The sequence below is a fragment of the Alligator sinensis genome, unplaced genomic scaffold, assembly GCF_000455745.1.
Source record: "Alligator sinensis unplaced genomic scaffold, ASM45574v1 scaffold737_1, whole genome shotgun sequence".
Taxonomy (NCBI): Eukaryota; Metazoa; Chordata; order Crocodylia; family Alligatoridae; genus Alligator; species Alligator sinensis.
This window is the reverse complement of record NW_005841930.1, coordinates 3,655,461-3,666,614: the sequence shown is the minus strand read 5'-3', so window position 1 is coordinate 3,666,614 and position 11,154 is coordinate 3,655,461. Positions and strand designations below refer to the sequence as shown.

At 39.2% G+C, this 11,154-nt stretch overlaps 1 protein-coding gene across 1 annotated transcript in view; it reads right to left on the bottom strand.

The window, feature by feature from the left end:
• The window catches only part of AK9 (adenylate kinase 9), a 191,359-nt gene that overhangs the window by 49,246 nt on the left and 130,959 nt on the right, over positions 1 to 11,154 (bottom strand). Inside the window, exons 24-26 of the mRNA XM_025198858.1 lie at positions 9,115 to 9,239; positions 6,774 to 6,993; positions 233 to 295 (exon numbers count right to left, since the gene is read on the bottom strand). Coding sequence (XP_025054643.1) covers positions 233 to 295; positions 6,774 to 6,993; positions 9,115 to 9,239 — 408 coding nt within the window. The remainder of the gene's footprint in view (positions 1 to 232; positions 296 to 6,773; positions 6,994 to 9,114; positions 9,240 to 11,154) is intronic.

The window sequence follows — 11,154 nt, the reverse complement described above, 5'->3', positions numbered from 1 at the left end:
GGACAGGGGAGGGGAGTTCTGTACTGAATATTTTGAGTGTGTGCACTCCCAAAGAGGCTAGTCCATGTTGTGTTTGTCTCCTGTTGCTGTCTGCTGTTTTGCTTAACAGCATTTATTTAAGCCTTTTGTTCGTACAGTAAAGATGGTTGCCCTGTTTATCTGATCTTGCTGAGACAGACAAAACCCTGCAATATACAAAACTTGTATTTATATCTCGTTCATTCTTTCTTACCTCCTCTTTCTTTTTTGCTTGCTCTGCTAGAAGTTCTGCCCTTCTTTTAGCAATCTTTTTATCCTGTTAGTAAGGAAAGAAAAGGTAATAAAACAACAATACTTTGACTTTCTATTATGTCTCTCATCTGAAGATTTCAGTGGAGCTCACTTGTTTGATATGCTAATAAAAGGAACAAAATGTCAATAGTTTTGGACCAAATCTCTAAGGCTTACCTAATTAAAAAAAATCTCATTTAGTCAGTATACATAGGCAAAAATTAATAAGAACTTCAACATTTCTCTCTCTGCATTTCTTACAGGTTGAGGTGGTATCATTGCTTAAGAGTTCATCCTGACCAACACTTTACATTATAAGAATTTTACTTTGAATTGTATACACTTTTGCAGATTTTATTTTCACCGTGTTGAAAAAAATCTTACAACCTCTATAATGAGAAGCTGTAGCATCTCTACATTTTGAAGCTGAGTCTGAAAATTTGGCAAAAGGGGCAGCCTGCTATCTCGGCTGTCAGGGGTGTGTCTTTTGCTGTTCTCATTTAAAACTGTACAAAATTGGCCATGTTATAAAGCTCGGAAATATCTCAATTCACACACAGGTGCTAAAGGCTTGTCAAGTATTTAACAGCAAAGTTCTTTGAAGTTTTTTCAGTTCTACATTGGGCATTTCATTGAAACTTCATGGTGAAACCATCCTTTCTCTTTCTGCAGTCCTCTGACTCATTTGCTATACACTTTCCCATTTCTTTAACTAATGAAGCAGGAACCTACATATAACAGCCTCATTAAATATACAGCCCTGATTGGTTCTCTGAACATAATCCATCTTGTTCACTGAGATGGCTGTCCTACAGAAAAAATAACAGGTGACCATATAATTGAAAACTGTATCATAATACAAAAAGACAAGGAAGCTGAATTAAAGTTATTCAGTTAGTCATTTTTCTATGCTTTCCTAAATGGAGTGCTTGACAATCTTTTAATGCAGTTTTGTGTTTATGTTTTCCTAGGTTTTAAGTACCAACAACCACATAGTTCATTAGTGAATGTCCCAGTCCAGATACTCCAAAGCATGTCTTGCCCACCTGCTACTGCTTGCATGCCCTATACCCGGAAATGTGCCAATGTAACAGTTCCAGGTACATCCTCTAGCATTCATCCTGAAGACCTCAGTTTCCAACATGCTTAAGTGGTAGCAAGAGATACCCCCAGAGGAACTTCTTTGCAATTATAGCTTTGGGAAAAATCGAGCAGGAAGGGGTAGATAAAGTGTGTTCTGGAATGCCCTTCTATGATAGGTACACGACACAGACATACGCCACTTGAGCTACCAAAGTAACTGATAAAGGATAACAACCGACTACAACCATGTAATCCAGAAATTAGAGCAAGATGAGACACACATTTTGCCAGCAAACCTCCAAGCTATTTTACTAACAGAAAAGACTAATGCATGAGACTAATGAATCTTGGGTTTTATTCCAAGTTTTCAAGAGAGTCTTTTCTAGTAGTTACAGACAGTTTATTCCCTGCATTCCCCAAGCCACAGCCCTTTAAGTCCCAACCTGACTTCATTTGAGTCCCCTCTCTGACTCCACTTTGGCTCATCAAACCAATTCCCACTTTTCCCCAATCTCTGCATGTTCCAAGTCTCCCCTTAGTTTCAGTTTCCTCCTTTGCTCCTCTCCCCTCCACATTCTGATCAGATTTCTTCTTCTTGCCCCTTAGTATATTGGCAGCAGTACATTGAGAGTATGTCTATACCACTCAATTATGATGCCAGGCAACATACTGATATATGTTGTGCTTGTTGGCTTAGAAATGGTATTTAAAGGTCTGTTTTATTGGGAATTGGCTTATAGGTATAGCTATATACATTATAAGGGGTCAAGATGGGCACTAGGGGTTAACTGGACCTCTAAAGAGTTTGGGAGACACACACACAGCTTCTCATGGCCCTGAAAACAGACAGGCTATCTAACGCAACAAGGCCAACGGATGGACACAACCTGAAAATTATGGGGGGCATGCCATAACACCAGATCACAGCCTTCAAGGCAGACAGGATGTCTAACACAACAAGGACACACAGTCTGGGAACCAAAGAAGTATGTACCATACTGTCCCATAACACAAGATAAGTGACACCAGCAACAAGGCCTCAGAGAGCAAGGGGGCCTAAGTCCCAGTTTTGGGGGAACAGATCAAATTAGGAGAAGGCCCGGAAGGCTATGTGGATGTGTGATCACAGAGAGACAACCAACCAGAGATAGCCACGGATGAAGAGTCATCAGGAGTCATCATGGGGGAAGGAGAATACAAAAACAGTGACTTGAGATTAACAAAGGGTCCCTCCCTTCATCCCGTTCCTCCCTGTTCTGCTCCCTGAGCAGAGGTGTCCCCATCCCCATCCATTGAGAAGGGTCCCCGAGGCCATCATGAACCAAGAGTATACCAGTAGCCCATCTCATGCACCCCACTGGAGGGGGGTTGTGGGCCTTAGCATCCCACCTCCAGACTGAGAGAGAGAGCTGACACCTGAGAGAGAGAGCCTCAGAGTGGAGCCTGCATCCTGACCAGATGTACTTGGACTCTTATGACAGCCCTAGGATTGGTAGATACAGAATGGTTTGATTGTTTGTATTGTTGTTTTTTGTTCTTACTCTGTATCAATAAATTCACCTATTATCAACTGGCAGGTGTTGTGGTCAGTCTGAGGGTTGTGCCCACCTGGAACAAAGGTATAAGGACTGGGTTCCTATAATCCAGTGTCAATAGTGCTTGCTTTGTGTGTGCTGCCTCCCAAACCAGAATTAGTATAGTGTAGATCACTGCCATGCATGCCCATATAAGAGACAGCGAAAGAACCTACAGTTACATGCTATTAGGCAACTCTTCTATATATTTCTGGTTCATGATATATCACTTAGAGTGTGTTATGTCTCACTATGGTGCTACTCGGTGTCATAATTTAACAGTCTAGACAAGCCAGGAAAGTACAGGAGAGATAATGTCTCTATCTCTACTTCCTGTGCTTGGTGCCACAGCAGCAAATGTAGGAAAAGTCTGGTTCAGCTTCTGAACTGCTGGATTGTTGCGTGCAAGATGAAATCTTTGTAGAAGTCAGCTTTACATTTAATAAGAATTGTCTAATCATATGCAAACTGCTCATAATTTAGCTAAATTTGTAAGTTGTAAACATGTAATTGAACAGAATCTGTCTAACCCAAGGGTGTCAAACATGTGGTCAACAGGCTAGATTCAGCCCATGAAGCAGTGTTGTCTGACCTGCAGAGCTCCTAGAGGGGACAGGAATTCAAGTGTGGGGGAAAAGCAATGGTTGTATTAACTTCTGCAACCGTCCTTGCAGGAAGGTGGGAGCGGGGGAGGTGGGGAGAGGGAGTGAGTGATCTGGATACATTTGGTCTAACCAATTTATTACTATAGCTGTTCCTAGCTAGGCTTCTCTGAGTCTATCTCAGTTCAGACTGACAGTTAATTCCTTTCTGTCACTGCCTACTTTCAGAGTTTCTATGATTCAAACAAACATTCAGCAACTGAGGGGTTAACACATCTGCTGTTATAAGTGGTGTATCAGTGACAGAAGCAGAGAACTATAAAGTCCTGAAAGTTCCCAGCCACTCAACTTACCACCTTAGACAAACACTTAAGAATACATGAATGTCCTACAGTGTGACACATGGTCAACTTGGGTTCAATGTGATCAATATGGAAGAAGATGCTAGGGACAAGTCACTGCAAATATGTTACTGCCAGCATCTTCCAATTTAAATTTATTGCAGGGTATAATCTAGGCTAAGATGTGCTTGTTGCTAAAATAATACTTCTCTTTCTCTTGCTCCCTAGCTATGTAAACTCTAAGGCTGGATCCAGATATGCACATACGTGTGGTTTCTGGCACCACAAACCTATTTGTGGTGCCACAAACTGCATGCCCAGTATGTTAAAATGTGCCCTGTGCTACAAATTTGCAGTATGGGGACAACATTTCTTACCAGGAAATCCCAGTAGCAAAAAAATAACGTCGCAAAAAAAAAAAGAGCAGTATGAAGCACACCACAGAAGCATGCATCAGCAGATATGGAGGCTTGGTCCTCCTGGGAGATGATTTGCTGCTGGCCAGAGCATCTCCCCTCCTCTAGTTTTTCCTCTGCTCCTCCAGCACACCAGGAGCCAGGAGGAGTGGGGAAATGGCAGTTTCCCCAAAGCAGGGCATGTTGCCTTGCACCAAAGCACACATGCAGGGGCGTGTGTGTAGTGCGCAGGTTTGTTATTACCCTGAAATAGAATAGTTTTCTGATAGCATACTGTTAGGTTAACAATAATTTAGATTATTAAGAAGTATTAGCTTTACAGCTGAATACAAGGCATGACCTGTGGCCTAGCAATGCAGCTGACCACAAGGCAGATTGATAGCTAAGCCTTTGCTTGTGTCAAGTAATCATTTTAACTGTATTAAGCATTTTCTGAGTTAAAAGCAGCAAGTATCTCTGTGTCTGTGTGCTGAAAAATCAGCTACAGCAAGAAGTAAGATAAGACAGGGAAACCATTGTTCTGGGTGCACTGGTTGTGTCCTTGAGAAGTATCTACTACTGTGTAAGGTTTTGCTAACATATTATAATGTTACTGTTACTTAACTTTTAGCTTTTAAAAAGTGCTAGTTCAGCTTAATAGAAATATGCTGTTACAAAGATTTGAAAAGCACCGCCCAAGTATTGCTTTTTTTATTAACCATGAAGTCTTGCCTTGTTGTAATAAGTATAAAAGATCACCTCACCCTTAGGGGGGGGCCATTTTGCCTTTTGCTGGCTTTATGGTCTTTGCTCGAGCAAATAAACAGCTGTCTTTCTTTACCCGCGTTGTCTGTCAATCAAATTACAGCTAGACAATGAACCTTAGGGAGGTTTCTCCCACCACATGTGCAGTGGCAAAAAAGTAGTGGCACAAATTTGTGCCGCTACTTTTTTTGCTGCTGGAAGCGTGTGCCCCTGTTGCATGTGGGGACGTGCCCTAAGTGTCTTTGGCACCTCTCACAATTTGCTCCTACTTCTGTCTGTCAAGGATATAGAGCCATTAAGTACTGCTTAGTATAATAGCTCTCCATTTTCTCTGTGGTCAGATAGGAGGCATAACATCATAGGAATGACTTACACGTCTGTTGTTCTAAACATATGTCCTAATCACTGAAGTCACTGAATTTTTTCTGTTTATTATATTCCTGAACTCACTTCTTATAGCTTCTTCTACTTACAGTCTCCTTTATTAACCTCAAAATTTATCTCAATATTTTCTTTTTTATGGTATTTAGTTGACTTACATTCTTCTTAGTAAATGTCCAGGTCTTATACCCATATAAAATAAAAGGCTTTATAGTGGTCAGAAATTCAGTTTTTCCCAGAAATTGTTCAGAGTTAAAAATTCTTGCAAAGAGAATGAATGGGCATTCCTAATCTCTACCTGTGCCTTAATTTCTTCCCTCACCAAAATGGTATTAGTAATTATTGTGCTTAGGTATTTAAACTGCCTAGCTCCTGGATATCTGGGGTTACTGACTGCTAAATAAACTTGTCAAAGATCTCTTATTCAGCTTGCAGTCAAGTTTTGGTTTTAACTACAATTATTTTAAATCCCTTTTTCTTGCCACTTTATTCAAGTCTCCAGTCATCCTTTGTAAATCACCAGCATATCCAAAAAGTTCTTGGAGGCTATTTAAATTCACTCCAGCCTGAGAATTTTGCTACTTTTTCTATAACATAGATTCATAGATTCCAGAGTTGGAAGGAACCTCAGTGGGCCATCTAGTCCGACCCCCTGTCCCTGGCAGGCAAGAAAAGGGTCACCAACCCTGGGGTCATGTGATCCCAGCCAGGTGCCTGTCCATTCTCCTCTTGAAGACCCCCCAAGGATGGGGCAAGCACCACCTCCCTTGGAAGCCTATTCCAGATCCTGGCAACCCTAACCGTGAAGCAATATTAAAGAGAACCAGCCATAGTGCATTTCCTTGCCTTTATCCCATATTGATGTCAAATGGTGCAATGATTTCACTCCCTATTTATATTCATCTTCCTGAACTGCAAACACATAGTTATCCAAATAATTTTATTGAGCTTTACAAATTCTTTCATTAATGCTTAAAAGCCCTCTTGTGATGGGGCCAACTTTTTTTGGCAGGCATACTACTGCTTTGCTTTCTACTTCCTGTCCTGTGTTCACTGCCCAATCTGCTGCTCTGTATTCTGCTCTCTGCCCTTCCTGCTATTGTGCTGTCTCCTCCCAAGTCTGCCATGTGTCACACACAGACTGCCCATGCCAAATGTGGCATAAATGCCACAGTTGGCCACATTACTATTATTACATGCTTTTTTAAAAACAAAAACTATCAGATCATATTCTCATCTTTTCTTGAACAGTTGATTCATTTCAAAGTTTGATTAAAAATAGACTTGTTTTTTTCTGGAACCTAAACTGATACTTTCCTACTATCTATATAAATATTTCCTAGAAAAAGATTTAAAGCCTACCCTTATTTTTGCCTTTCGTTCTTTGGTTTTCTTCTTAAACTCCATTTTTTTATTTTGCTTATCTTTCCATTTTGTCAAACGGGGAGGAAGAAGACGATGAATAATATCACTTTCTTCCACCTGTATAATAGCTGCAACATCAGGACAAAGTCCTCGATCTGATAAAAACTGGGCTTCATCTATGGTACGAGGGAAACCATCCAGTATAAATCCTGTGGATCTGATTTGAAATAAAGAAAACTTTTTTTAAAAAGAAAATTTACTACAAAGGGTATTCAGTGAGTAAAGTATAACAAATACTACCATTTATCAAAATGTGTTTTAATGCTACTTTTAAACAAAATATTATTTTATTCTTAATTTCTTATAATTCCAATTTAGAAATTTACAAATGTTTTTTGACTTTTCATTTTGTTTTAGTCTGTTTTTTTGAATGAGACAAAAATGTTTTGGCCATTTTGTATTCAAACAATTTCAACTAGTTTAGTACTGTAACCCATAATAACTTTGCTTGTATCTTCAATGCTGCTCATGTATCTTCAAAAATAGCACTTATTAGCCACTGCTTTAAAATTATGAGCGGCTATTATGAGCGGCTATCATATTATTTTGGTAAAGTCTGTCATGTGAAGTTTGTTACCTGATGATTTCCTGATCTGGAAGAGTGGGTAGGACCTCTCTCCCAGAGTCCATGGCATGGACTCTGCAAAAGTCCTTTCCTACTAATAGTGGAGGCAGTTTTCATTTGCTCATAGGGCTTCAGGGCTCGGTCATACCCCTTCTATCCTCCTGCTGGATAAGTACATTCCAACCTGGGTTTAGTGTTTCTATATTTCTTTTTAATAGATTGGGCTGTGGTGGCAAACTAGTTGAGATGTAGTTCTAGAGGCATGACTTTACTCCAGACCTGTGCTAAAGATCACTCCCAGTCAACTCAGGTGTAAAACAGGCTTCTGGTCATTTGGCCTGGGGAGTCAAAAGCAGTTGGATATAATACTAGCCACATCACTCCCTTGTGTGCAGCTGGCTCCAGAAGCTAGCATGCCTTAACCATACAAATCTGATGGGCCATTTAAGCTTGGACAGACCCTTGACCTTTACTGGTAGATTAAATATAACTGCAATCTCTCACACTCATGAGCCTTAACAGCAAGACACAGACCACTTTTCTCAGCTGAGGCAGAATGGATAGAAGTTTCATGGAATAACGAAATCAGATTGCAATTTTTTTCCATCCTCCCCTCCAGTGAGAGTCAGGATCGTTTACATTTGCAGAAGGGTGAGGAAATGGTGAGAGTCTGAACCAATGATTTCTTTAATCCATTCTCCTATAGAACATTTCAATGGAGCTTCTGACAGCTAGCAGGTATCATACTTTTTTTTTTGTTAAATGCAAAATTAAAAGAATGATTTCTTCCCCAAAGGTGTACAACACCTGCTGCAACAGTGGGGGGAGGTGGACAAATATATGATAACACCCTCCCCCCCAGTGTCTAGAATCTAATTATTGGGAGCTAGTCTTAAATTTGAAGACATCTTGGTTTCGTGCAAATACAGTCATTCAGCCTTCTGCCTGCCAGATTATATTAATAGAGAAAGTAGTTGACAGAAGTTAGTGGGTGACTAAGAAACTATATTATGTCTGTTTTATTGGAGGGCATTTTTTTCTTACTGAAGTTTTTTCTTGTTCAGTGTTTTGTGAAGTCTAAGAATGTTCTCTATCTCTATACTGTCTTCATACACTAAGAAAACTCTGTACTTGTAAATCAAAAAGTTACAAATTTGATTTTACTGTTTTGGACCCAGTTGTGCAACTTCTTGCATGCCTGTCTACTAAGATGCAGCAGTCTATAAATGGTTGTATTCTGAAAACTCACTATGACATGAATCTTTCCTTCTCAAGTTCAGAAGGAAGTCATCTAGTCATGTTTCTTCTTACCATGAATAATTATAAAGGTTATAACCAGAATATTGACAGCTCTGAACTTTTCCCCTGTCCTCCTCAGCCTTCCAAATAAATGGATTGGTATTCAGAATTGGTACTTATATTTTCTTATTGAATCCTATCCTTTGGGTTTTCCTCTGGAAGATGGAGTTATTTTTGGATGGTTTGATAGTTTTTGCAATTATTAAAGTGAATGTACTGTATTCTTAAATCTATTGGCTTATTTTGATATTGCAATGTACTAAAAATTCAAGAGACTCTATATTGCCATGTTATTCATTATATAGTCCCAATCTGTAGACCTATGGTTGAAAAATGGAATATATTAAAAGATTAAAGTTAAAGATTAAAATTAAAATGAAACTAAAAGATAAATAATATGATTAAATTAGTTACCGGAATGGCTCCTTTGTCCACCAGTCAGAAACAATATTATCAAGTACTTCTAGTGGCAATGCTTCATTATCTACTAGGTTTGCTTTGATTGCTTCTTCCTCATCAGATAATTCCACTTCATAAATCTAAAGACAAGAGATCATGAAAAAATTAATATCTATGTTGCTTGTCCATTACACTGCTCTTTAACTGACTGAGGGAAAGTATACATCTTGCTGTGTCAGGTGGTTGTGCCTTCAAATGTTCTGTGCTGCTCCATATGGAGTGCTTCACAAACCAGAAGCATGGTAAGTGTGTCACATGCACAAGGTGGTGTATTGAAAAGGCTAATTAACACTGTTGAAGGACAGTGCTAAAAAGCCTCCATAGATGTTAATTAGTCAACCCACTGTGCCACACTGCTTCTGGTTTAAAGTCAGTTTGCATGGAATAATGTGGTATTTTTGCAGGTTTCAATGATAGGCATGGTGAGATTACCACAAATACATGGCTTGAGAAAATTAAATAAAACATTTTGGGTGTAGCTGGCTTTCTTTGATCTAGTTTAGCAGCAGCAAAGTAATTTGATGTAGTAAAATGCAATAAACTCGTTCACACAAATTATTAAACAGAGCAGGTCAAAAGTTTCCAAAATGTAGCTTATCAACAAACAGGAATGAATTTAAAACATGAAGTAGGGATCCTATGGACAACAGCATTTTAATGTTGTTATAATTAAGTTATCTTCTGAGCAGAGGATAATTGTATAAAGGATTGAAACAAGGATCCTGTTACCATAACACACATATATGCAAGAAGGACCCATTAAGTTATACAAGCAAATTTAATTCTATCATTTTCTAATTTTTTGTGTGCTTTATTTTGTAACCTTGATGTTGTTATAACATAGCTCTATCTAAAAGTGGTTAATTTGTTTACAGTTACTAGGATTCTTGGAGATGTTCTGAACATATGGACTCCACCCAGCTGCTCACATACACCGTATGTCAAAGTTTGTCATTTACACAAACAATCACCATTAGGTGCCACAAATGAGTGTTGCATGCTCTCATGTTTTCCCCTTACAAGAACATAAAAGGTGAAACCTTGTCCTCAATTCTTTTGCTGCCCAAATTCAAGATGATAATACTCCCAGTTATGTAATATGGGACCCAGGGCCAGACACAGGCATGGGCTAATCAGGCAGCTGCCTGGGGCCTGGACAGAAAGGGTGCCTGAAAATGGTAATTTTTTATCTGTTGTCTGATTATTATTATCATTATCTCTGGCTAAGGGGGGTCCGATACTAAAAATTTGCCTAGAAGAAAGCAATTCCAAATTGATCTCATGTCCTGTGTTAATTGTGAATATACCCAATGTTTATTATGCTAAATCAGTCTATGTGACTGCATCTGACCTTCCTACCTCACACCAATTGTCCCCAGTGGCCCCTGTTCCTCACTGCCTCACATTTGCATTAATTAATTAAGGCATACATCTCAAAATAGGCAGACAAGCTCTGAATGTTTATTATGCTAAACCAATGTATTCTCCTGAAATTCGCATCTATTGTATCCAATAGCCTTTGATCTTTATTACCTCTATTTACATTTAACAGACCTGCTTTGGTTTAATAAAAGGTATCCCATGTGCCCCAAAAAACCTTATAACATAGTTCCTTAATCGAGGCATATCTCTCAAAACAGGCATTTAATGTCTGTCAAATATCTTCATAAGCCATTTGATGCAGCTATTTAGGCTCCATTGTTAACATAGCTACCACAAGATAGTATTCTGTGATCAACTTCCTAAAGGTACCTCAGGCAGACAAGGTTCTTTGGGTGAAACTGCTATCTTTTATTAGACCAACTTAAATAGTTGGAAAAAAAAATTAGCAAGCTTTTGGGTTTAAAAACCCTTCATCAAGCTGAGGAAGGCTCTGCAGTGTGGGGGTGCTCTTCTTGGATGGAATGAAAGTAAAGAAGCCAGAGGCTGGCCTGGTATGCATGCAAGACAGGCAGTCAGTGAAGATGTAAATTGAAGAGTCAGTGGGCTGGGGGG